Source organism: Podarcis tiliguerta (assembly GCF_965153285.1).
Source record: "Podarcis tiliguerta genome assembly, chromosome: 7".
Classification (NCBI taxonomy): Eukaryota; Metazoa; Chordata; class Lepidosauria; order Squamata; family Lacertidae; genus Podarcis; species Podarcis tiliguerta.
The window spans coordinates 63,870,532-63,898,459 of record NC_139540.1 but is presented as its reverse complement, the minus strand read 5'-3'; the positions used below and the strand labels follow the sequence as shown (position 1 = coordinate 63,898,459).

The following is a 27,928-nucleotide window of genomic DNA, read 5'->3' as shown; positions in this document are numbered from 1 at the left end:
TTTAATAGCTTTTATTATATCATTTAACATTTCATATTCTTCAGAAGGAGTTTTGACTATCAATCGAGACATGGAATAATTTTGCAAGTACAGTGGTGCCCCGCAAGACGAATGCCTCGCAAGACGGAAAACCCGCTAAACGAAAGGGTTTTCCGTTTTTCAATGCGCTTCGCAGGACGAATTTCTCTATGGGCTTGCTTTGCAAGACGAAAATGTCTTGCGATTCTTGCGATTTTTTTTTCGCTCCCCACCCCGTTTTTCTAAGGCACTAAGCTGCTAATAGCCTTTTAGCAGCTAATCCACTAATCCCTTAAACCTTTAATAGCCGCTAATAGCGCTAATCCGCTAATAGGGTTGCTTCGCAAGACGAAAAAACCGCTAGACGAAGAGACTTGCGGAATGGATTCTTTTCGTCTTGCGAGGCACCACTGTACATGGTCTTGTTTCTCTACATTGGATGCCATTTGTCAAAATATTGGATAAATGGTAGCCATTTGGGGAGCAATCCTATAGCAACATCCTCTAACATGAGCAGTTTAGGATCTCTGTTGGAGCACTGAGGTTTCCAGCATAGCCAGCTTACTCTGGCTGAACTCCCTCTTCCTCCGCTCACCTGGACATACACTGGCATTTCTCCTTCATCCTGACCCATCTGGGACCCAGCCAGCTGAGCCAAGCTTGCTAAACCTTAAAGGGACCCCCGACCGTTAGGTCCAGTAGTGACCGAGGTTGCAGCACTCATCTCGCTTTATTGGCCAAGGGAGCCGGTGTACAGCTTCTGGGTCATGTGGCCAGAATGACTAAGCCACTTCTGGTGAACCAGAGCAGCGCACGGAAATGCCGTTTACCTTCCCACCGGAGCGGTACCTATTTATCTACTTGCACTTTGACGTGCTTTCGAACTGCTAGGTTGGCAGAAGCAGGGACCGAGCAACGGGAGCTCACCCCGTCGCGGGGATTCGAACCACCAACCTTCTGATCGGCAAGTGCTAGGCTCTGTGGTTTAACCCACAGCGCCACCCGTGTCCCTGCTAAACCTTAAGCTGGTGCAAACCCCGGGAAAGGGCTGTTCTGGGTGTGGGACGAGACAGGAAAAATGGTCACCTCAGTCACATGACCTGGCAACTCAGCAAAGTTAAGGCAGCAAAAAGCTCAAACTCTATTTTAAAGGCTTGTTTCTCCTCTGCCATGCTTATTCCAGCTCAGCCAGCAGTAGCCTCACAGCCGACCGGGGTTTGGATCTGGTGTAGTTTTACATCAGCTTAACTTACACTGGCTTGCTTTGTGTATAGGATGGCTCCCTGAGTCTTTGATGTGCACTGAAGACACTAACATTTCCATTTCTGCTATATCTGAGAAATTCCTTAGCCTCTTTAGGTTTCCAGGAATGCTCTGTGCCTCAGTCTGGTGATGCCACTTTATTTATTTAAAAAAAATTCTGTTGAACTCTCTCTCTCTATATATATATTTAAATGTGAACAACCCCTGTCCTAAATATAAAAAGCCTTCAAATTACAGAATGTGATTTCTAACACGAAACCTTTGTCACTTGATGGCATTTCTGAAAATACTTGGGAGATTTGCAGAGACACTGGGAGTTTTTGTCTCAAGTTATATTCTACAGAAACAATTATATTATGTACTATCAGACTTCTTTCCTAGCTTTCTACTCAGCCAGAGGCTTAGATTGCTGGATCCTGCTACATGAGAGGGTTCACCAGTTCAACCCTGGTATCCCTGTAGGCCCTTGTACCCCCAGAATGTTGATTCCAGAAAGTCAAAGGACCCTGTGGACCACCTGTTTTGCGGGGGGGGGGGGGGACTGCAGAAAGGGCTGGAAAGTTGTGAAAACTTCCCACCTCTGCATGACCAGAAGTGGCTTCTTTTTGCAGAATGGGATCTTTGGTTTCCTAGCACTAAGGGGGAGAGATATTCATGTTCTCTTAGCATACCAGCTTGAAGCTTTTATAGGGGTTTCATTTCAAACCCTGCCTGGTGAATACAGAGATTTTGCCTTCTCTGGATGAAGCCACGGCATTAGAGTAACTGATCCACTTCATAAGGGTATGTTATATCCAGGACTGCCACACCCTACTCTTCCGCTCAAACAATTTTAGCAGAAGATTTAACCTTTGCCTGTCTTGCTTTGAAACACATATCACAATTTAATAAATAATGGGATTGTAATAAACTACATTTTGAAGCAAGAAGACAAGTTAATGCTGAAATCTTAGGTGATATAAAAAAATATTCATCCCAGCATTCTAAACCAAACTTAAATAGTGCTGTTAGATAGAGGTTCATGATTTGAAGGCTGGTTTCTAAATATGTGACTAGGTGTTGCTTTTCTCCATGTTAACCAGAGTTTAGTTGAAATAACTTGACTTCCAAACTAGGAAACATTTTTATTTGGCGTTTTGTTCAAGAGTCTTTCAGACTAACCAGTAAAATATGAAGAAAGTGTTTTTTTTTATGGTGGTAAATTGCAGTGGATATTATACTGGATAAATTCCAGCACGTGGCTAATCAGGGTATTTGGTTAAAAAGAAAAGAATAGTATTTTGCAAAAGACTCTTATTTTGTTTCATTGTGATGTAAGTTCTTTTACCTTCCTCAGTGGAAGCAATACTTCCCTTAAACTGTATCAGTAAGCACAGAACTGCATCCTGATAACTGACTCACTTTTTGAGGATATGAGGATATTGAATGAAATCAGAAAAGTGACATGAAGGCATTTTCTTCTCCCTTTTCATGTCAGGATGTTTTGTTTGCGTATGATTAAAGTCTCACCACTGCAATTGGAAGTAGTAAGCTTTGAACAGCGGTATGCTATACAGAATCTCATATTTATAGTTTGCTTGTCTGTTGGGACTCTCATTTCCCTACAGGCAAAGCTGGAGGGAAGCAAGTGTGAGCCAGAATTTCAGGCACAGTTTCTCACATCCCAGTTCTTTCAGTCTTAGGACATCTGGGAAAAGAACTTTATTTAAAACCAAAGTGATTAAAAATGCAATTTTACCAACTTTTACAATATGACAAATGTAGCAGTTCTGAGGGTTTCAAGACAAGATCCAGTTAACCTCAGTTGTATAAAACAACCCTGTTTGAATAAGGTCAGTTTTTTAAAAAAATAAAAAAGTTTGGCTGACAATATTTGTTTTGTATAAATAAGATGTTGCATACTGTATACAGATCTCTAAAAAATTATAATTTCTTGCCAAATTCCTGGCCATCTTGGCCAGAATAGGTGCCATTTGCTGTAATAGGAAATGGTATAACATTAATTGTTGCAGACTATTAAAGAAAAACAAATTTTGAATAAAAATAGCTTTTCACTGTTTCTACCAACTTGAAGAAGGCTGTTTTTGAATATGCTGTCTTGGAGTTCCTTGACTATGCTGATCTATGTTTCAAAACTGGAAATTTAAAATCACTAAAATATCAGTAAATTGTTCTGAGCTGACTATAAATGTTTCTGAATCTGTTTCAGACTTTAAATGAATAATGCCATGTGGTTTTTAATCAAAATGAATTTTGCGACACTTGTTTATCAGAAGACCACATTTGATTTGGATCAATATCACCTTATTTCATTATTGGAACATTATTTTCTTCTAGATACTCGTTTTCCAGAACCATTTTTTAAAAAACAAAAAATGTAAAACATAATCCAAAGAATAGGATTTAGCAAAAAATACCCCACTAGGTTTGAAACATCAGGTGATTGTGGTATGTTGTTTTTCCCTCCCTAACAACCATGAAATGTAGTAGGACCAATTCTCCTGGCAAAACAAAGTTTCTTGCATCGAGGGCTTGAAACTCCATCAGTGTTTAAACATTATTTAGATATAACAATTATTTTACAAAGGCTACTTCTAACATGAGCAGCCCACCCACAGTGTTGACGAGAGAAAATGGCATGCAAGCCACCCAGTGAGACTGATGTAATTTTTTCATCTTTGCTTAAATTATAGTCACTAGACCAGATAATGTAGAAACTTTTTTTTTTTTTTACAGGCAGCCATCAAAAGAGCTAAAAACATTCACCTTTTTCTGGTAAATTAAAAATAAGTCACAGGTTTGAAGGAAGGGGGGGGGGAGTAAAATGTCTAATACATCTCATTGTGAGTGAAAGAGGCAGGGGCATATTTTTGTCAAACTGAAACATGCTTTAGTATGGGATATACCATGTTAGGCCATGAAGATTAAACACAATTAACAGCTTGATCTCTCATAATTTAAACATTTAACACAGAAATTCTCATCCACTCAGGTCCTTAGGTTCCTGGTTCAGGATCCACTGAAACCAGTCTGTGTTGCTCAAAACTCTGGATCCGAGGAAAAGTCAGAGCTTGTAATTTGATAAATTTCTTAAACGGAATCATTGAATGGAAAATAATAAGGGCACCCTGCTAATCACATTTTCCTAAAAAGTCCAATTATCTGTTTATTATTTCTCTTCCCACCAAAGAACAAAATCTGTTGTTCATAACAATGGCATTAAAAATCATGTTTGCTTCAATGTATCCTTCTGTAATGAAAGGAATGTATTGTGTGATGATCAAATTGCCTACAAGGCTTAGGTAGAACTGCAAAATTCAGCTCTGTAGCCAAAGCAAACTCTAAATTCACCACAATGAAGTCAAAGAATTTGGTCTAAGAACTAGGGTTGCCTTAATTGTAGTGTGGTTTCTGCCACATTAAAAGTCTTAAGTAATCAACACTTATAAAATATTGATTCAGTACCTTAGGTTTTTTTTTATTATTCTCTTACAGGTTTAATATGAATGTTTGTGTGTGTTAATGTAGCTGTAATTAATCACTACAATTAGCTTGACAGATACATAGTTAAAACTCATTACAAGCTACTCTACTTTCCATTGTAAACAACTTATTTACATGTATGTTCCAATTTTTATGTTTATTTTTAAAAAGGAGCAAGTAACACTGCAGATACCTTGTTCCAGGAAGTTTTGGGTCGCAAAGACAAGGCAGATTCAACAAGAAATGCACTCAACGTCCTCCAACGCTTCAAATTTCTTTTTAATCTTCCATTGAATATTGAAAGAAACATTCAAAAGGTACTTGTTATTTTAAGATACAGTACAGATATGATTTTTACCCGAATGAACACTATATATTTCTGGTGGCAAATCTTTTTTCTTTCCTTTTTGTATTTTTCAAGGGTGATTATGATGTAGTCATTAATGACTATGAAAAAGCGAAGTCATTGTTTGGGAAGACTGAGGTTCAAGTGTTCAAAAAATGTGAGTTTTGAACTTTAAGAAAGTCAGTTAGGAAAGTGTAACAGCACAAGCTAAGAAGCCCTCTGTGGCATTTAATTTCTGTTTCTGCGAGGCATTTTGCAATGTGTGGAATAATTACTTGAAACAACAGTGCAGATTCCACCTGAGAAGTACATTATTCTGTACCACGTACAGCAGGAGTTTGTCAGTCCTTTTGGCATTATGTAGCACGAAACTGGTTGAGATTTGGGGTGTCTTCTTTTGGTATATTTGCATCTTTTGAAAAGCTATGGAGTTGCAGCCTGCAGTTTTTAAAAATAATTTTCTAGCAAATCTTTCCATGCTAAAATTAAGATATAAGTTGCTCGTGTATTTACCTGAGTGCGGAAAAAGATTCTGAATCCTAGTACGAGTTCTTTCCCGATTCTCTAAAAATACATTGTTGCATATTACATGTGGTTTTGATATTCTGCAAGGTACATATTTCTAGATCTGTAAGTAAACTATCATTTCAGAGTGAAATGAAATTGGATGAAATTAGTAATAAAACAAATCAAGGATTTGACTGAAGTAACAGAAATTCCAGTTTCTCTTTCTACTTGTAGTTAGGCATGAAAAGCAGAGAACTAACAAATGTAATGAATGAGGAGGAAAATTATATGAAGGTGATAGTAGTGCAGATAACTCACAAATTATGCACATCTAACTTTCCCGTATTCAGCTGTATATGCTTGGCAATTAAAAAAAAAATATGGGGAAAAACTTTAGCAATCCCATCCGCCATTGAACCCAATGTGTTTTGATTATACACAGTTTTGGCTTTTCGCTCTATCACCAGAATATACCCCCTGTGTAAGTTGAGAGTCACCTCTTGCATTTTTTGACTACTAAAAGTTTTGCTTAAAAAGCTTGAACTAATAAAGGTTCTGTTTAAAAGATTTAGCTTTACATATACATAACATTTTATGCTAAGGAAAACCAAATTTATCCTCTTTACAACCATAGATTATGCTGAAGTTGAAACACGAGTTGATGCATTAAGGAAACTGCTTTTGGATAAGTTGCTCGAGACTCCATCAACATTACATGATCAGAAACGCTATATAAGGTGACCTTTTCACATTTTTGTCTTTTATATATGTTCATTGTATAGATGGGAATATTTCTTGGATAATACCTTTTTCTTAATGTAGCAATGTGTTACCATAAAATAATGGCAAAATCTCTATAATGTTTTTCTACTCCAGTGTTTTGTGTGAAACATTACCATCAGATTACATTTAATAGTTTAGATGAGTTTGAAAAAGTCTCCTTCCTGAGTCATTTTTTCCAAAGTGTTTCTGACGTTGTGTTTAACTGGAAACACAACAAATATTCAACGCTTAGATCCTATGTTGTTTCATTATAGAATGCATTATTCTAATACCAGGCATACTGGTTTCATGATTGATTTTGTGCAATGTAAGAGGTGTAAAGTAGCTTTCATCTGAAAGTGCGTATTAACAATACCTTTGAAATGGACAATACTGAAATTAGGAGAAGTTAATTATAGAAACACTTTGCAACCTTTGTATTGCTGTGTCCTTTAATACTCATTTAATTTCACCCTTTCTTTTGGAAGACACATACAGAGCTTTGAAAACACTTATGCAGCTAATCAGCATTTTTCCTGCAATGCAGAGTATCTGGAAATTTGTACAGTATACAAGGCATCTTAAAGGAGCTATATATCACTCTGGGGGCAGGAAGTTTTGGTTTTTCTTGTTGTCCAGTTTATTCAGTTGGCTATATTTAACTTGGATAACTAAATACAAATTTAATGGTTTTAGAGATGGATATTAAAGCAAATTATTTTAGTTTATGTCATTTTCTTTTAAAGAGGAGACAAAATAGTGATGATGTTTTGTACCCACATTGACCGCTAGATGCTTCTGCACAAGTGATGGAGTTGAATGGGGCAAACAGAGATTTGCTGTTTCATCTGTTGGCCTTAATCCATCTTGTTTCCTGCTTAGAAGCAGTGTGCTATATGCATCCCTGCAGCAACAGAGGGCCCATTTTCGTCATGGTTTCTTTTTCATATTTTGCATCCTAAACTCTGAGACCCAGAACATTTGGCAAGAGCTTGAAATGGCTCGGTGGGGCTTGTATTCAGGGCATTTTAAATTTGGCACCTAATTTAAGCCCCACTAGGATTGGTTCAAAAAGTGAGGTTTTCAGGCAATGTGTGCCTGCAAGCCCCACTAGGATTTGCTGCGACTGAAAATCCTGAGTGCCTCTGATCGCTGCTGAAGCAAGGGAACTCCCCAGTGCTGCCAACTTCAGCAAGGTTTTCAGGCACTGCTGATCAGCAGTGTGTGTCGGGACACATTTCTAGACAAAATTGCACAGGTTTAATTATGAGGCAAACCTAAAGTTAATTTTGGGTGTCCTGAAGCCTAAATATCCACAAGTTTCTTAATAAGGCTCCTGTTGCAATGGTTGGAAATATTGCATACGTTATATATGACTGACTGGAAAGAACCTTGAAGAACTGAAATGCTGTTTTAGGAACATCTAGGGTTTGGGTTTTTTTTTAAAAAAGAAGGCTAGTAGCATATGCCTAACTTCATTTATAATGTCTGCCAGGTGCAGACAGCAGCATAGATTGTCACCGCTAGTCCCCAGAGACCACAGTGTGTCAGCCTCTCATTCACAGTAGCCATGCGCAAGGCAGTGAGAATGGGGAAGAGACACTTGAAGCTTAAGCAGCACTTAATTGGGTCAAAATCCCATTCCAGTTGTGGAGGAGCAGACAATTCTGTACAATTCTGTACATCCCATCACCGTCACTGTACTATGTACAGTGGTACCTCGGGTTACATCGCTTCAGGTTACATACGCTTCAGGTTACAGACTCCGCTAACCCAGAAATAATATCTCAGGTTAAGAACTTTGCTTCAGGATGAGAACAGAAATCGTGCTCCGGCAGCGCAGCAGCAGCAGGAGGCCCCATTAGCTAAAGTGGTGCTTCAGGTTAAGAACAGTTTCAGGTTAAGAACGGACCTCCAGAATGAATTAAGTACTTAACCCGAGGTACCACTGTATGTCATAATACCAGTGCTCCTTGCAGTCAGCTGAATGCACCTATGTCTGTGCAGTTCTTTCTTCTCAATGAAGAGACAGAAGATCACACAATTTGGCCCTCCCCTATGAGGGAGAATATTCCTGCTTCCCTTACTGTGTTGCATTATGAGCATGATGGAGGGGAATATTCCTGCTTCTGTCCCACAGAACAGGATTTGGCTCAGGTAAGCATCTGAATTAGGGTCCTGTGTATCTCCTCAACCTGCGAGGATGGATAATGAATCCTCTTGCCAAATACTCTAACTGCTCAGCTTGCTTAAGCACCTGGAGCTGATGCAAGAACTTAGAATAATTTTTCAGTGACTTCCCCTTCGCTCCCCAAGAAATGTAGGGGAAGTGGTATCACAGCTGAGTAATACGGAAAGATGCAGTGAGGTAGAGTAGACAGTGGGAGGAGCTGCACCCCAAGACTCGGTGTACTAGCTAGAGACATATTTCATAATTAACTGCTTCTTTTTTTTACCCTCTATTCAATTTTTTGATTTTAATTTTTTTAGGACAGAAATCTTGAATACTTGCCAGTGGGGAAAAGAAAGAAAGAATAAAAGTGCTCTGGCTTAACTATATCCCTTTATTTATATTATGTCAAACCCCGCAACACACATATACTGAGTGGGGATTTAAAAAGGCTTAAAACTTCTCAGCTTGCTTTGGTGTATTACTAGGATATGAGTGATATAGGTGCCCCCCCCTTTTAACATTACTATGCGTTTGTAAATAAGGGGCTGCCTTTAGTTTATGTCTTGTAGTCTGCATCTAACACAGCAACCTGGCTGAAGCTGAGCAGGTCTTGTCATTGCCTGTACTACCTGATATAAGTGTAGTAAATAAGTTATCATTTGCAGAGTCTACAGACTCCTATAGCCTTGGAAAATAGTGTTGCGGTATGAATGCAATCCCATATAAAAATGTCATGGTGTTATCTAGAAATAACTGCCTATAGTAGCACAATCTGGCAAAACAAAACAGCAGACTGAAAGCATAATACCACAGTGCCTCCATTTCCAGATTCACAGTGAATTTACAAAAATCTCTCTTTTAAAAATAAAAATCAGTATTAATAACTAGGTGCACATGCTTTGTTTCTGGATTAGTGTGTCTGCCTCTAGGCATTTACTAGTGAAGGTATTTTTTTGTATTTGGAAACTTAAAGCTAGGTGAATAGGCCACTTTTTAAAACGACTTCGAATGTTTGCATGTGTAACAAGCCTTAATCTCCAATTACCTGCGATTGGCTACCTTTCCATTTTGCTTGGGAACTGGGCCTGTCTTACTCAGAAGTCAGGATTAGTTGTACTTAAGTTGCAATCCTATACATACTGTTTTACCTGGAAGTATGCTCGATTGCACTCGGTGGTTCTAAAATGTCCATGTCTAGGATTGCACTGTTAACTGGAAACAGCTGCCTTGGAATATTGCAAAAAGATGCACATTTAACACAAGCTCTGTGGCTGTCTTTCTGTTGATTGTAATAGGCTAAAGCCATATCCCACTCACCTGGGGGTAAGCCCCACTGACTCACTGGGACTTACTCTTGACTGGGATTGCACTGTTAATTTTCAAGTCATCAGTTCTGTTTCAGAACTCTGGTTTTGCTCCCTTTTGCCCAGGATTGGGGTGGGTGGGAAGAAAGGGGAGTGATCCATGAAACACAGAAGCAGCATGGATTGGTTTTGAATCCTCATTTATTCAGCATCATAATTTTGCAGGTATCTTTCTGATCTCCATGCAGAAGGGGACCCAGCATGGCAATGTATCGCTGCCCAACATAAGTGGATTCTGCAGCTTATGCACAACTGTAAAGAGAGCTATATCAAAGAACAAAAAGGTAATTAATTTTTTGTTTGGAAAAGTGTCCTCTATTGAACCTGAAGACTGCAGTATAGGTTTCCCTGCCGCCGCCTCTCTCTCTCTTTGTATAGATTTCACATACGTAAACCTTTTCAGCTATTCAGTTTTGATCCATCTTATTTTACAAGTTATTACCATGTTTTCATATGAATTCTTACGATTCTTGAAACTGACAGGGAGGAAGATACAAAAACACAACTCCCTTCCTGGTAGGAATGATACCCAGCCACTCCTTTTCTTGCCATCCACTTTTTCTGGTGATCAAGAGAAGCAGTGACAGCTGGAGCTCCCATGAGAGCATTCCTGCTGATGTGCTAGGAAAGAACCCTGGCCTCTTCTTCCAGGGACCCAAAAGCTGCAAAACCTTTTTTTTTAATGGAAGAAGGTAGCTTGCATTTGAGGGACTGGAAAGAAATAAGTAACTGTGTCTGGGGAAAGATGTGAGTGGGTTTAAACAGTTTATAGTGCATTGCTGTCTTTGCTAGGACCAAGTGCATGATTAAGGCATGCCGAGTTTGATCTGGTTTTAGATCCTGGTTAGTATTAAACCACAGTTCAAGTAAGGGGAAACTGTGGTTTAAATAAGTCACAATGTTAGTACTGCAGCTGGGCATGCAAGGGCAATACATAAAAGTGGAATACGCAGGCTCTCTGTTTGTTTGGGGGCCAATAAAGCATGGTTTATCAGCCTGAGATCATTATGTCTGAGTTGCGCTGAAGACTCCCCAGAGTGGCAGAAATCTTAGTGCTTAGTGCTGATTTCTGCTGCTGGGGAAATACAGTAATATGCTGTGCCTGATTACTGCTTCTCTTTTTGTCTGTTGGCATTGTGTGAGGAAAGAGGGTTTCAAACGGACTTCCCAACGCAAGTTGTATAGCACAACAAACAAGAAAATCAGGGAGGGAGTGCTATGCAGTTAAGAAATGAAGTCTTTTAAACATATCTGTAGAAAAGCCTTAATTTATTCCTAGGTATGCTTGACATCATGCTAGCTTCTACAGAATCTCTGAGCACTTTTGCAAAATGATAGAAAAGTATGAATATCAAGCAAATTGTGAAACTTGTTTCTGTTCCTGGAGTAAAGATATGTGTTTGCTTTTAGTGCTAACCTACCAGTAGCTTTACCTAAGTGCTAGGAAATCAGACAGATCTTTGCCCTTTCGTGCCTCCAACCAGACTTCTATTCACCTTGCAATGAATGATCTATCTTTGTTTGATCAGACAGACAGGCCAACAGGGCCTGTGTCAAAGGAGCCTTTTCAATTTGTTATCCTAGCAGCTGGTTCTCCTCTGTTGCCTTTGCATACTGTACATCTGGAAGAAGGCCTCTTGCAGCTGGGAGTTATTTCATCCCTAACTCACATCCCCTGTTCCTAATAGAAATATTCTTTTAACAGTGAATGTTCAGACAAAGCTTTAATGTAGTATCAGTTATGAAATTAAACTAATAATCATTATGCAGCTTGGCATTTGCTTCTTCAGCTCTTGCCAGCTTAGCAGACGTTTCACAACTTTTGAAGTAGCTTACCTACTTCCGTCGGCCGCATCTTAAAATAGGATGAACAAATGCATTTCTACCAAAATATTGCAGATCTTAAAAAGTATAATAAAGCTCAGCGAAGGTCAGTATTGGTCAACTGGGTTCTTGAAATCTGCAAAGAAATGTCTATATAAACCCAGTTCAAATTAAACCAGTTCCAGTTCCTCTGAATTTTATGCAGTTTAATCAAGACCAGCACTCAGAGGCACATGCTGTATTAAATAGATTTGGTATTGTGCAACTCTTTACATAAGAGAGGTTCATCGTATAATCTATACTATGTCAAGGCATCTTAAAATAGGCCATACATAGGCTCCACACTGTCACAAAGCCGACCACAGAGTCTTACTAAGTCTGTATAGGTAAATTCGCTCTACAGCAATTTGAATTGGGTTCAGAGAAATTGCTGACCTCCTCCATGCTGAACAGAAGGCAGCAGCAAGTACAGCAGTAGTTGAGCAGCTGGATCCTATTTCTTCCCTTTCCCTCCAACTTTTAGCAGGTGCAACCAAAGAGGAGGCTTCTGACACGGCCTGTGAAATGGCAACCTTCCCTGGGCATATGAGGCAGAAGGTGTAGGTTGCCTTGTTTAAAACAAACAAAGCTCTAAATTGCATTCACTGTAGAGTTTTCCTAACCTAGACATACATCCATCAGGAACAAATGAGTGGACTGCTCATTCAAAAATGACATCATGATGAAGTTCAAGGGCAATGTACAGTTATGCCTTCTCCTCTGCAGTTTCTTTCTCAGAGACCCAGAGGATGGGCATGTATTGGCTATAACATGGTTACCCAAACTTGGGTCTCTAGTTGTTTTGGACTTCAACTCCCATCATCCCTAGCTAGCAGTACCAGTGGTCAGGGATGATGGGAACTGTATTGCAAAAACAGCTAGAGACCCTGGTTTGGGAAACCCTGGGCTATAGTATTGGTACAGTTCTTGCTCACTTGCACTGGCATTTAGAGCTTAGTCCAAATATTAAAGTAACATGGAGGGTTTCCCCCCTATTTTTTCTTTTTATATGTAGTTTGTTTTATCTTCATTTTCAAAACTGATCCATAATTTTCAATTCTTGACCATGGGGGTGGGATATCCAACTAAGGCATATTCAGCGTACACCTATGAAAATAAATTTTAAGTAACTTGAGCCCATTGATTTTAGTAAGTCTATTCTGTGTATAACTAATGTTAGACATTTGCTGCAAGACTTTAGTTTTCTTGTGGATTAGACTCTGACCCTTAATTCTGAGCTTCCCCACATTTTAAATGCATAAAATTCTTAGGAGGGCACATTCAGGATTTTACCGTTCGGCAATACACTGAAAGAAGGAACTCAGAAGCATTCTAAATATTAACGGCAGGTTTTACTTCAATACACTGCAAAATCTGGTAACCCAGGTTTTTGGTTGTTTTTTTTTAAAAAATCATTTATCAATCAATTGATAGATATTAAAACCACTTTGTTCAATACCAAAATGTGTATTTGTTTTAAATGTAAAAAAAAGTTTCTAAAGTGAACTGAACTAGCTGGCAGTTATGATAGCAAAAAGCTTTGTAAACGAAAGGCATATTTTTTTTATTAGCAATATCTTTTTAATACGCGCTTCATAAATGGCTCGTCTTAGTTTCCAAATATAGACAGATACGGGGAACAAACAGGACATTTAAAAATACATTGTTGATTCAAGTTAATTTTAAAGGAACTTCCTTAATTTCTTGCTTCGGCAAATTGAAAGTCTTCTGTGTGGCGTGTTTGAAAGGAATCCTATCCTACTTGTGTCGGTGCAGGCTTTAGGCGCTGCCTGTTTGGTCAACAAGCAACGGTGGGTGGTCGGACTGTAGCTCAGGACAAGGGCCTGCTGTGCGCAGGAAAAAATGTTCAAAGGTGTTTAAGGGCGGTAAGGAAGTCTGCTGCCCTTCAGAGAATCCAACAGCTATAGATCAGTGTTTCTTCTCACTATTGTAGCCGTTAAGAGAGACCACGATATGGTGTGCAAAGAGAAAATACTGCAATTTCATCATGTTGTGACATATCTGTAGAACCTTCATAAACTTGTGTACAGACTCTATGTGTAACAGTTGATTTTTCTGTTATTTGATGGATTTTCCTTTATATAAACAAAGATCCATTGGCTAAACCATGTGCTTAAAGCAAGATCACAAACAATTTCATTGGAATGTTTTTGCTAAAAAATCAAAAACAGATAGAACTAAACTCTACATTAGCTCTTATCAACCACGTTAAACCGCGTGTCTCGCTTAACATGAATTGTGCAGATGAAGTTGTGGAAAAAATAAAATGTTCTGGGGGAAATGAAATTGCCACCAAACATTTGTGCCTTGCTTCTTAAAAAATCAAAGCTTCCTAGTTCAAAATTATTATTCTTGCTAAACCTAGACTTCTAGCAGATTTATCTATAGCCACACTCTTAATAACTGATTCACATTAATTTTTCAGGGACCTGTATTGAAACCTGTACATAGATTGTGTAAATGTAAATTTTCCCAACACAGTTGCAGCTTTGTACAGATTATAAATTGCAGTCTCTATAAACGCCATTTTAAGTAGTATAGTGAAATGTTTAAAAAGATTCCTTTTAAAAGGTAGGCACTTGCTCTATTTAAGGTCAGTTGCTTTATCCATTGTTCATAGACGCTTTATGTTATTTTGAACGCGTCTTGTGTTTTCTTTGTTACTCTTTTAAAAAATAATCATAGCAATTTAGGAGTGTTTCACACACAACACACCTTCTTCCAGCTTATCGTGAGCCCCAAAATTTCCCCTCAATGCATGTCTGAAGTTTGAAAGCTACAATAACTTCTCCTGAATTTGGAGAAAACACAGCCAGCTAGATAATAACATCTACATCCAGTGCTTAAAATAGCGGTGCATGGTTTTAAATGGCCACGCTTTAACTTTTTGTTCTGAGTGAGTGGTGTTTGAATGCTGATTTGTACAAGAGCTCTTTTTCTCCCCTGGCTGCAATGTGTAGTCCTGAAGCGCTATCTCCTGGACAACTTGGAAAAAAGTCAGCTTTGCTAATGCGCTCCAGATGTTCATTAGTCCTGAGGGTATATGTGCTGTTGCCATTCCCTGCTCCTGTGTTGTACTTTCTTGTAATGCTAGACAACCAATTAAGAAATTAGTTTCATGTTAAACTTTCTTTTCCTGGTACCACTGCAAACTGATGATGTGGTTTCTAGTGGAACAAGAGCGTATTCTTTGCTCTGCTTTCTATTATTGGTGAATAAACAAACCATTGGTGGGTTTTTTTGTTTTTTGTTTTTAGTGCAGGAGTGGCAATTTGGTGTAGTCATGCTCTCATCATATCCATCTAGTAACAGACAAGCTGTTTTGACCAATACTACAAAAGGCTAACTTTTTGAGCTGGTGTTTTTTTTTTTGAAATAACCATACCAGTATACTAAGCTGTCTTTTTATTTTTATCTTTTTTAAAAATCCCAATTACTAGAAATCCTTTGAACTTGAAATAGGGTACAATGCATAAATAAGAAATGTGTTTTGAAATATCAAAAGCACATAGGAGGGGAGAACCCGTAATTTTTACTCTTTCCTTTTGCAATGCAAGTTCTGAAAACTATTTTTTTTAATCAACTAATACTAAAAGGCCAGAAAAATGTTTTTGATGTGAATATGCAAAGAGAGGGATAATGTATAGTTTTAATGTATGAAGAAGAGCGTTTGACCTGGAAAAAGCCATGCCAAACAGAATAATAATGTTTCAATTTTGTTTTGTCTTACTATATTTTTCCAGTGATTTTCAGGAAATTTACAGATTATTTGACTTAGTTTTAAACAACAGAGCGAAAACCATATGTATGTAAAATGAGTGATTCAAAGCATTTAGAATTTCAACAGGGTTTCTAGAATACCCTTGTGAATTTTGGGTTGGGAAAGAAAAAAAATCATAATTAGCATGCTTTCCTTTTTGTTTGTTTTTGTTTGGTTTTCCTGTTTAAGAGAGGTTACGCTAATGCTAATTTAATTCGTTTAAAAGCCATTCTGCAAATATCGGTCAAATGCCCACACTCAGTATATACATCTGCATGAGTAGATGTGTTTTTCAAGTACTTTTGTAAATTCCCTGTACTATTTTTTTTTCTCCTTCACAGTGTTGGTGCCTGAGCTTTACTCTTAAATATTGTTTTGCAGCTAACCTAAATAACAGTTCCTTTAGTTCGTGTAGACCCATTGCTTAAATCAGTCGCCCCATGAAATAAAGGACTGAATGGCCAGGCTGCCAAATTGTTTATTTTTTTGTTTGAAAGTAGGTGGGTGCTGTTTAATAAGAATATATTGACAGTATTTGAGAAAATTCATGAATATTTGTATTAAATTGTTTACAGTATACTTTTTCAGTCAGGAGTGATATAGATTTACTAAGGTTGTGGTAAATTTCCATAAAGGTTACATTTGTAACTTTCTTTTGTGATTGACTGAGCTGGTGTCCCAAAACAGCTGATTGACCTATCAGAATCATAATGCTTTGTACCAGTTTCCGTTTCCGTGTGCTGCGCCGGTGCAGGCTCACCAGAGCAGCTTCTTCACGCTGGCCACGTGACCCAGAAGTGTCTCCGGACAGCGCTGGCCCCCGGCCTCTTAAGCGAGATGGGCGTGCAACCCCAGAGTCGGTCACTACTGGCCCGTACGTGCAGGCGTACCTTTATCTTTACCTTTTACCAGTCTAAGGCTGCGTATACCAGAATAAGCACATCACATCATTTGGCACTTAGGGTCCTCTGCACAAGCTTTTCCTGGTTGCAGTGGCAGCTAGGCCCAGTCAATGCCTGAACAGGGCAGAACTAGACTGAACAGATCTGTATTTTACAGCATAATCCTTTCTACGCCTGCTTCTTTAAAAAGAAGTCGAAGCAGATTTGCAAAGAGACTTGACACATTCTACTTTTGCAGCCTTAAAAAGACAGTGGTGCAACAACCAATCACAATCTTCTTTGCAGGAAAGCCAGGAGATCTGATCTTCAATATTGCTTGCATGCCACCAATCTCTGAACGGTGTAAGATTCCAGGGGTTCGAAGGTTCGGTTTTCTTGGAATAAGGGACAGTGGAGACTGTGGTATCTTTAGGATACAGTGGTACCTCAGGTTACATACGCTTCAGGTTACAGACTCCGCTAACCCAGAAATAGTACCTCGAGTTAAGAACTTTGCTTCAGGATGAGAACAGAAATTGTGCTCCGGCGGCAGCCGGAAGCCCCATTAGCTAAAGTGGTGCTTCAGGTTAAGAACAGTTCCAGGTTAAGTACGGACCTCCGGAACGAATTAAGTACTTAACCTGAGGTACCACTGTATATGGTTTATTCACACATATATACAACCTGAGCCTGCGACAGAGGGGCTCGTGGCATTGCTTCCTCCATGGCCACAGCCTTGGATCCTAGCAGAAATCAGACATGGTTCTATCTCTCTGGCTTCTGCCAGCTTCACCTCTGGTCTTTTGTCTTTCTGACTACCAGACAGTTGTGGTTGGAAGATGGACAGCACCCAGGGGTGTATGAAGGGGGGGGCGGGAGGCAGTTCACCCCAGGTGCCACCGGGGGGGCGGTGACAAGATGGCCTGCTGCCTCCCCCCCCCAACCAGCTGTAGAGCGGCCGAGGGTATGGGTGCCGCATGCACGCCGCTCCGGGTGCCGGAGAGGCTTCCTTCCCCATTGACAGCACCCATTTGCCCTCTGGCACTGAGCCACTTCCTTAACAACGTATGCTTAGCCCATTACCTCACCAGGAAGCTAGCCTGGCTCTTCCAGGAATTGAATCCGTGCTGGGTCCTGGAATTGGAAGTGGACTTAGGCATACAGCCTAGCCTTCCCCCAAAGTCACAATACTACCTCCTTCCAGGAACAAGACATCTGTCCCCAGATGTACAAGCAAACGGCAGAATACAGAATTCCCTGCAGAAAAATAACAGACAAATTAATAGAGGTATTAGTGTACACGGCATCAAAAACAGATAGTCAAACATCTGTGATGCACACTCCCAGTCCCAGTTCTGCAACCTCCTATGCTGTGGGATGAAGAGATCTATAAGCAGCAGCTCCTCACCTCCATTTTGCAGTTTGCTCTTCTTTTCTTTTTTTCCTGCACCCCCTCTTCCACAGCAGGCTCCCAGGGAATGGAAAAATCAATTGAAAGCAGCTTCTCAGCTCCAGCCAGCTCACCATTTGTTGTCTTCACCCTTGCCCCCTAAACTCGCAACCCTATGTTTTCAAATTAGCATTACTGGGAAGTCAGACATGAGCCCACTGATGGAACAAAAGAGAGATTATTCCAGCAATGGCATTCTGAAACTAAACTGATTAAAGAAGAGAGGCTGAAGGAAGGGCAGGGTGGATCTTGAAGATTTTGCAGAAGCGAATAGATGATTCTCAAAGATGTTGAGAAACTGTAGCAGTACTGTGGTATCTCAGGTTAAGTACTTAATTCGTTCCGGAGGTCCGTTCTTAACCTGAAACTGTCCTTAACCTGAAGCACCACTATTGGGGCTGCTGCGCCGCCGCTGCACAATTTCTGTTCTCATCCTGAAGCAGAGTTCTTAACCTGAAGCACTATTTCTGGGTTAGCGGAGTCTGTAACCTGAAGCGCATGTAACCCGAAGCGTATGTAACCCGAGGTACCACTGTAATGGGATTCTGTGGATAAGGGAAGGAGACACAGGTTGCATTAAGATTCCAATAGTAATGTTTGCATATCCCTCTTTGAATTCAATTAGGTTTATTTGTTAAGGGTCTGTGAATCACTCCGGCTTAATAGTGAGCTCATGTGTTTAGTGCCAAGAGAAATGGAACCAAAAGCGGGTTTCATTTTCCAAGTAGCCAGTGTTGCATTTTGCAGTAGGCAAAAAGCCATTTCCCAGATAAGTCATAACATTTGTATCTGCAGTGTGGATTGTGGGTTCCCGGGTGTTACTGGTGCTTTGTGGGTGTCACTTGTGACATAGCTTTTCTTCCCTGCTCAACCACATTTTGTTAATTGCTCAGATATGCAGCACTATGTGTACATGTTTTGAAAGTTATTCTGAGGTTGTGAATTCCCCTGCTCCACCTTGCCAACTGTCTAATGCAGACATGGCCAAACCTGGACCTCCAACTGTTTTGGGACTACAACTCCCATCATCCCTAGCTAACAGGACTAGTGGTCAGGGATGATGGGAACTGTAGTCCCAAAACAGCTGGAGGTCCAGGTTTGGCCATGTCTGGCTAACATAACATCAACATTTAATCAAAGACTGTATTATTGGATGCTCTAGAACCCCAGCATTCAAACTCTCCATTTTTTGCTTAAATGTATTTACGTTCTTCCATAATTTAGGGAGGAGCAGTAGATTTCCTATGCTGCCTCTAACCCAATTCTATGTTGCTTACCTCTATACTTGTATCATGGAAATTACCCTTATGTGCATCAGCTCATGCTCTGGAGTCTACCTCCAATGTTGCAGGAGCAGCAAAAAGCCATAAAGCCTACCAAAGAATAGTGGAAATGAGCTACTGTTGTTTATATCAGAAAGGTAAATTCCATGTGGGTTCTGAAGCATGGGTGTGCCCTTTGTAAAAAGTGTATCTCATAACGAACAGAAAAGTATACATCATTTTCTTCATGCACCCGTCTGTCTGTATAAACCTCAGCACTATGCTATATTTATTTTGTGTGTTCAGATCAACAGATTGCTAATGCCAATAGTTGTATAATTCTCTCCTCCCTCCACTTCCCAGGCAATCCATTACTGCACAGTCCAATGTTGGATCTGGACAGTGAAGTACGCTCCTCCTCACTTGGCCATCTCAGTCGGAGTGCTTCGCTGAAAAGAGGCAGCAGCAATCAGTCCAGTCGTGATGAAAGTAGGTGCTGAGATTTTATTTCTTCTGCTGCTTTTTGAGAAACCGGTGTTTCACTTTGATGCTGGTGTGATGCCCTGATCATGTCTGCCTGCTTGCACAATGGGAATCTTTTTGTGCAACAGCAATTCTGGTTTCTCATCTTCCCCACCCACCCCCACCCGTGTGCCCCCAGAATCTGCTCTGGGGGGGATGCTCCAACCCTCTGAAGCAGATTATTGGGTTGTGGGGAGAAAGTTTGGTTGCGTAAGCAGATGCCTACTTTCTCAGTGCCCTTGTTTTTTATCCTTTTTGTCCTTTTGTAAACAGCTTAGAGGTTTTCTTACAATCAAGTATACATACATTATGTTAAATAAATCCATGAATCAGGAGGTTTTCCTGGCTTATTTCTCACCTCTTCCATAAATTCACTAGGTGTCTTTAAGCAGCCATTTATGCCATTTCCTGCAATTTCATCCTCAGACTTCAGTTGTAAGGATTACAGTAGACTAATTTTGTGAAGTGGTTTGAATATTCTATAGAGCTATGTAGATTGATGATGATGATTTTTTTTCTCTCTGCATCCTCACAGCATCCTTACAGTGTGCTGTCACCAGAACTTGAAACCTATGAGAAACTAATCAGATTATTTTTTCTACCATGATGGACTCATGTGCCGGCCCCTCATAGCAGCATGTTTCTCAGATGGTTGTTAATCAGTTAAAATTCCTTCTTGATGTGAGCTCTTCTGTAATTGCCTAAAGTTAAACTTGTAAAGCAGACGAATTCCGATGACACATCTACAATTGAAAACAATTCCTTACCAATGATCCTTCAGTAGTTAACGGCTGATTTTGTTGCCCCTTTTCCAGCTTGGCGATTTAAAGCTCCTCAGCAGGTGGCATTTGTCGAAAAGCTAACAAAGCTTGTCGTAAGCCAGCTCCCCAACTTCTGGAAACTCTGGATTTCTTATGTGAATGGGAGCCTCTTTAGTGAGGTATGGCATTCAGTCTTTCCCATACTTTCAGCTGTATACAGTTCTTTGAGGAACATGACATATTTCTCCAGGTTTCTTTTGTTTATGTATCAGTCATGCTTTGTGCTCTCTCAGTTCCCTCTTGCTAGCCAAAACAGATGATCCATTCCGTGAAGAGCTTTGGAACAGCCGGTCTGAGACTTGTCAATGCAACCGGATTGAAACTGCTTCCTTACACTCCTTGAGATCCAATATGTCTAGTGGTTAGAGTATCAAATTAGTCTGGGGATATTGAGGTTCATATCTCCCCAACCTCACTGAATGACCTCAAACAAAGCACTATTTCTAAGCCTAGCCTATGTCTCAGGGCTCTTCTGAGGAAAGATTTGGTGGAGGAGAGGAGGGGGGAGCAGATCCAAGTATACTGCGTTGAGCGCTTGGGGAGAAAAGCAGAATATAAACCCAATACATAATAATAATGCCTTTTGTGTCTGGTTCTGCTGCAGACCAGCATCAGTGATTAGCAACACTGATCATCTGCCAAAGGTACAGGGAGGGCCCCTGCTACTCTGGCATGCCTTCCCTCTCTTGATGGTGGGCATGGCGGAGGGGATTGGGTCCCTCTGTCCCCCTGCATGGCAGTCCTGACAACAGCTCCCCTCCATTACCTTATTTCCACTACCACACCAAAGATCAGCCACAACTGCCACTGACCCTGGATTTCTGTATGGCAGATGAGAGGGCTGAAAAGGAGGAGTTCTCATACCTATTAGAGGGGCATTAAACATTGTGCCCCCCAAACCTGGAGCCCCCCATCTTCTGAGAGGACGAGGGAAGAGTCCTCCATTATTTTCCTCTAATACCTTTGACGTCTGGACTTTCATATGCACCCAGAGTTCAACATCCAGGACACTTCTGGGTGCCTTAAAATGAAGTCCACACTTAAGCAGGCAGGGAGAGAAACAGTTTGGGGTTTCATTCCACTTAACCCATAATTTTTATGGTTGTTCTGACAATTTACAGCTAAAAGGACAGTTGCGCATAGACACTGAGGCACAAAGAAGCAAAAAAAACCACAAAAAAACCCTGCAGGGGCCTCATGTAGTCATGAATGTGATGAGCAATGATTGAAAGGAAACGACCAGTAATAAAAGGAACTGTGATTTATTTTCTCGAAGTTATAAGGGTGATCTGTATTTCTTTAAAAACGCACACGTTTTGGTTAGGGTTTTCAGTTTTTTTCAACAGAAGGCTTGTAGCTAAACGGAGACCCATTTCTGTCTACAGATTGAATCTGTACGCAGAACTAACCGTTGGTACTTAACACAGAGGTCAGTATAGGAAGGTGCTTAACTGTTCAGCAAAATCAGTGGTGGGTGGAAGGGAATCAGTAGCTTTGGTGCACCTTTACATGTTTCTAGAATCTATAGGGTAAAGAGGGAGCAGAGGACATCTAATTTTAACTCCTTGCACAAAGATGGCGTCATCCATTGCCCTGTCTCGTTCTCCCTCTGATCAGCCTATCTAGACTGAACAGCACAGGAAGTAAGCAAAACAGGTTTAATGAATATTGAAAATTTGCAAGGTATACAGACAGGCCGAGTTGAATCAGCTTCCTATGTTTAGCAAATATTTAAATGGGGCAGTACATACTTGGGCTCATTCTTAGTCGGCAGTGTCTGCATATTACTTTAGAAAGCGGAAAGTATAAAAAAAAGGGTTTTTTGTAGCTGACAGACTTGTCTCTGTATACCTGAATGTAATATAGGAAATGTGAACTCCATTACTGCCGTTTTAGTTTCACCCAGATTAGAATCACTTTTTAAAAATAAAAAAGAAATACAAGTTTTATCGTTTAAAATAATAAAGAGGCATTTTTCCAAACTCCAGTTTTGCAATCATCACTACTGTCCATGAGATGTCATTCACTTGTAACAATATGTGAAGGCTGTAATGCTGACCCCTGGACAGCAGCAGCAAGACTGGATAAAGTGCATCCACCGCTCTAGTTCTTGTGCAGGCCCAGGGCACAAGGTGGTGGTGGAGGAGCCAGGGAAAATACCCCTTCACTGTGGCAGCTTCCAAGCTAGTACAGTGAAGAGTCCTAGATTGGACCTGTTGCCGTCACATGGTGGCAGCAGGGTCTGCACAAGTTCCAGCAGATCTGAGACACCCCATTGACTTCTGCATTGGGGTGCTCCTCTCCAGCAGAAGCCCTGGTTGTCTCCCGCTTGGACTACTGCTCTATGTGGGGCTACCTTTGAAGGAGCCTCAGAAACTACAACTAATCCAGAATGCAACAGCTAGACTGCTGACTGGGAGTAGCCACGGGGACCATATAACACCAGTCCTAAAGGATCTTCACTGGCTCCCAGTACGTTTCCGAGCACACTTCAAAGTGTTGGTGCTGACCTTTAAAGCCCTAAGCCAGGCACCCTCAAACTCGGCCCTCCAGATGTTTTGGGACTACAACTCCCATCATCCCTAGCTAACAGGACCAGTGGTCAGGGAAGATGGGAATTGTAGTCCCAAACATAGCTGTCAACTTCTCCCTTTTCTTGCGAGGAATCCTATTCAGAATAAGGGAATTTCCCTTTAAAAAAGGAAAATGTTGACAGCTATGGTCCCAAAACATCTGGTGGGCCGAGTTTGGGGGTGCCTGCCCTAAAGAGCCTCAGCCCAGTATACCTGAAGGAGTGTCTCCACCCCCATCATTCAGCCCAGCACTGAGGTCCTTATGGTGGTTCCCTCACTGTGAGAAGCAAAGTTACAGAGAACCAGGCAGAGGGCCTTCTCAGTAGTGGCACCCTCCCTGTGGAAGGCACTCCTTTATCAAGGAGATAAAGAATTACACAACTTCTAGGAGACATCTGAAGGCAGTCCTGTATTGGGAGGTTTTAAATGCTTGATGTTTTTATTTTGTTTTTAGATATGCTGTAAGCCGCCCGGAGTGGCTATGGAAACCTACTGCTACTACTATTACTACTACTACACTACTACATTAGTCTTCTTTGATTTATTAATTTGCCAAAGTTTTCTGGCATGTTGATATGTTTGATCTAAGCATGAATTTCTACTGTTTCTTAAACTAATCAGACTTTGTCTATTAAGAATTAACCTGAACATATAACATTACTAAGATAGAATTCATAGACCTGCTGATTTGTTCCAGGCGAATATTTGCAATGGCCATCAGCCGTAGTATCTCTGTTGTTGTTTTTCTGTTTCCCAAGACTGCCGAAAAATCAGGCCAAATGGAAAGATCAAAGAAGAACGCTAGACAAAGACAGAATGATTTCAAGGTAAGTAGGTCTGCAGCCACCCAAAGTGGAAGGGTGTAAAACCTTTGAAGACCAGCAGAGGTTTATTTTTAATAATATTTTGTAATGGGATGGCCTAATAAGACATACAGTCCTCAGTGCACTCAAGCTGCTACCACCCAATCAAGAAGATACTGGCTTTAAAGCTCTATGAGCTCTCCATCCTTACTGGGCCTAGCTCCATGCTTCAACCATTTGTTTGCCCTTCAGATAGCTGGTGCAATTAGGCAGGGCAGGAATTGGCTCTCTCTGACATGGCAGATCTGCAGTAGATTCTCTGGACATTCACATATTATACACATAATAGCCTTTCCATTGTCTATTTATTGCACATTAGGTATAAGTTAAATAAAATTGGAGGAGAGGATGGAATGAGCAGGAGATACCCCAGTTATGGTCTGTTGTTGTTTTAGTTGATATAAGCATTGAATTAGAAATAAGTAGAATAATTTAGCAGTTAGCTCACCATAAATGTCTCCCTTGTTCTCTTTTAATGGCAGTGGTACTGATCTGAGAGTGCTGGAACTGAGTTCCAGTGAGTTCCGCCTGAAAAAAGCCCTGGTCTTATGAATTAACTGGTTACACAAAACACAACTTGTTACACATGTTCCGGTGTTTATCCACGAAATGTTTCCTTTTCCTGTTGTAGATGATGATTCAGCAAGTGATGAAGTCCCTGGTCAAACTGATCCGTGGTGCTTTGCTTCCATTCAGCCTTGGAGAAAGTGAACTGAGAGAATATGGTGGCTGGGAGATGAAATCTGAGCTTTCTGGCCAATGGTTACCTCATGTCATCCAGACAGTTAGGTAAGTACTATGGTAACTCAGTAGAACACCTGTGTGCATTGGGATAAGTGGCTAGGGTTTAAGCTTTGGTAAGCTCTGTTCTCTGACACAGTCGTGGGTCCTGTGTGAAGCCAAACAATTGGGAGTCATGGTGTTACGACAGCTTGGCCCTGATCCAGATCAACAACCCAGGGAAATGAATGGCTGAGACACAGAGAGCAAAGGCAAGAAGGTGTAAACAGTATTTAAGCAGTGCAACTATCCAGGTGTCCGCTTAGTACCTTTACTGGAGTAGATTGCTGACAAATAGTATTTATAGAAATTATGGCAAATGGGAAGCACTCAAAAGATGGAATCAGGCATCAGCTTGTTAGCTGGGGGTTGGGGAGAAGATGGATTTATAGCATTGCCAAGCAACCATGACAAAAAAACAAAACAAAACCAGAGTGTGTTATCAAAGCATCAGTATTGTCACCTCTAGGCTTCTTGGGACCATGTAGTGACACACACACAAATAAGGAGAAAATATTTATTTATTTAGAACGCTTAAATATTAGTTTATAGCTCTGGAACACAATCAAAACAGCTCTTAAAAGTTCTTCAAGTGATTCTACCCAAACAGGAATGGAAATTGTTACGTGCATATGAAGGCAGGGTGGAATCTACACACATATAAAAACGCTGTGAAAATGCTTTTTAAAAAAAAGGTTTTGAAAAATACATTGAATTTTACATAGCTCTGTATCGCCATCTAGTGTCACATTTGTATATTGCACTTAAAGCTTGTACAGGTATAACACACTTAAAGCTTCCTATTTGCAGCTGTATAGCTGAGTCCCAGGATTATTCAGACAGCATTTCCTGAATGATCCTTGTTCTTCCCTGGTGTCATCCAGGTAACTGCTCCCACTGAGATCCTCTAATCCAAAGGAAAGGAGTTGAGCAGCTAGAAGTTGCTCAGCTCTGTGATGGAGGCAAATCTTCCATTGCTCCCAGGCAACAGCAGCTGCTTAGGTCTTCTAAGGCAAGGAAGGGGAGCTTAGCAGCTGGATCACACACTGTCCGAGATTGAAGTGGCCTCCCTTTGTCAGCAGTTGGTAGTGCAGATTGTATTGAGTTTGAGAATGGAATTCAGTACCCAGTACAGATGAATAATGATTGCATAGTGGCTCTCACAGAAAAGAGGGAGGTGCTGTGATTTTGTTATTTTTTTTTATGCCTACTTCTCTTCAAATCTTAGGGGTCTCAAGAAATTATGACTCCCCTTAGCATCTGAACTACATCAAAAACTATAACATCACATTATTTCCCCCATTTTCCAGGCTTAGTTATGAATCTCTGGCTGCGCTTGAAATACCAAATGATATGCTTCAGATCATCCAGGATCTTATTTTGGATCTCAGAGTTCGCTGTATAATGATCACATTACAGCATACAGCTGAAGGTAGTAAAATACATTTTATTTATCTGTCTTGTTGGGTGTATAACACGAGTGTCCTTCTGGTTGGATTTCCCCCCTAAATGTTGTTATCCTCTTTGTGATTTTTACCTTCATATATGTCAAGCGTACCATTCAATGCTCTTATTTTCAAGTGTTTTAGTAAACTGGGTGTATGGCTGTGTCATCATATAACAAGTAGAAATGACAATTCAGCAAAGGATTACAAGTATCGGTCTTCGCAACAGTCATTTTCACACTTGTGGATTCAATATGCTGCATTAGTGTTTTATCATAAAACAACTATTTCACACATAATCTCTGTGACACAGCATGCTTTATATGCAACCTGTTACATGCCTATAATTAGCTGACTTGCCTTGCTGTAAGCATGTTTGGTGCGTAATAAAGCTGCTGCCGTCTTTTTAAGGTACCAGCGGCAATGTATTTGGATGACAAATCACTACAGTGATACACAGAGGGCTTTCCTCATTTTTAATTTTTTTTTAATAGAAAAATAACCATCTAAAAACTTGTCTCCTTTTGCAGATGTAAAGAGATTAGCTGAAAAAGAAGACTGGGTGGTGGACAATGAAGGCTTAACCAGTTTGGTGGGTATGCTGCTATGTCTTTAGGCATCCGTATTGAATAATGGATTCTGTATCTAAGTCCAACTCCCTGCTCACTATGAAACTGGCTGGGGGGGGGGGGGTCCTTGGGCCCAGTCTTCGTTTCAGCCTAATATACTTCAGTGGATGAGTTATGAGAATATAGTAGCTTAACCCCATTCATGAGTTGCTGGTGAAAAGTAGCCTCATTTCTTCTCACTCTTCTGTGAAAATCCCACCCTTTTCTATCCCCTCATATCAGTGAAAACTCTGATACATGCCCTAGTCATCTTGTCCTGATAAGCCAGGATCAATGTTAGCAAATGCAATTACGTTTATTTGAATTTATACATATATCAGTATATGGAGAGCTAGTAAAATATAGTGGCACATCAGACTAGGATCAAGTTCCCACTCAGTCTTGAAGCTTGCTGTGTTACTATTTCTCAGCCTGCAATTCGTTAAGGGGAGAAGAGAGCCCTGTATTGTTAACTGAATAGATAAGGTATTTTTAATAATGAGATTGCAACATTGACTTCCAATTAACATGGCACTATAGCTGTTAGACAATATAACAAGCATATAAATCCCTGTACGGTCTGACTGGACATTGAGAGCGGGAGCTTTAAATAGATGGTTGATTGGAAACCAGGACTGTTCCACTGCAGTCATGATTTCTAGGTTTCAGAAGTAATTTCTTGTTTATTCTCTTCCTTTTAGCCATCCCAGTTTGAGCAGTGTATTGTGCATTCTCTGCAGTCGCTTAAAGGTGTCCTGGACTGCAAACCTGGAGAGACCAGCGTAAGTCATGCCAGGTCGTGTTTGGGGAAATTCAAGGGTATGAATAGCATGATGGACACTGAAATCATCTCAACCTTTTACGTATATAGAACAATAATCTGTTCCTTACACACTCCTCAGGATAAATGGAAGGGATTATAAGGAACGCCTAATAATGCTATTCAGATACTATTTGTAGTGCCACTGCATCATATAAACAATGGTAATGCTGGAAAAATGACATTAGCATTGCTCTTCCCATATAACTTCCACCCTGTCTTTGCATTTTCTTCATTCTAACGTAATAACCAAGAATGGCATGAGATAGAGTGAAGAGGAAGTTCTAAGTCTGGCCTTAAGATTTTACTGTTCTACTCTTAATCACCATAATATGCTGTCCTC

At 40.4% G+C, this 27,928-nt stretch overlaps 1 protein-coding gene across 8 annotated transcripts in view; it reads left to right on the top strand.

Moving 5' to 3' along the window:
• EXOC2 (exocyst complex component 2) overlaps positions 1-27,928 on the top strand; it is a 78,900-nt gene that overhangs the window by 19,061 nt on the left and 31,911 nt on the right. For all 8 annotated transcript variants that reach the window (XM_083449338.1, XM_083449340.1, XM_083449339.1 and 5 more), the window contains exons 8-18: positions 4,936-5,081; positions 5,186-5,267; positions 6,252-6,354; positions 10,082-10,200; positions 19,517-19,642; positions 20,491-20,615; positions 23,828-23,896; positions 24,564-24,721; positions 26,023-26,144; positions 26,688-26,749; positions 27,467-27,547. In XM_083449338.1, coding sequence (XP_083305464.1) covers positions 4,936-5,081; positions 5,186-5,267; positions 6,252-6,354; positions 10,082-10,200; positions 19,517-19,642; positions 20,491-20,615; positions 23,828-23,896; positions 24,564-24,721; positions 26,023-26,144; positions 26,688-26,749; positions 27,467-27,547 — 1,193 coding nt within the window. The remainder of the gene's footprint in view (positions 1-4,935; positions 5,082-5,185; positions 5,268-6,251; positions 6,355-10,081; positions 10,201-19,516; positions 19,643-20,490; positions 20,616-23,827; positions 23,897-24,563; positions 24,722-26,022; positions 26,145-26,687; positions 26,750-27,466; positions 27,548-27,928) is intronic.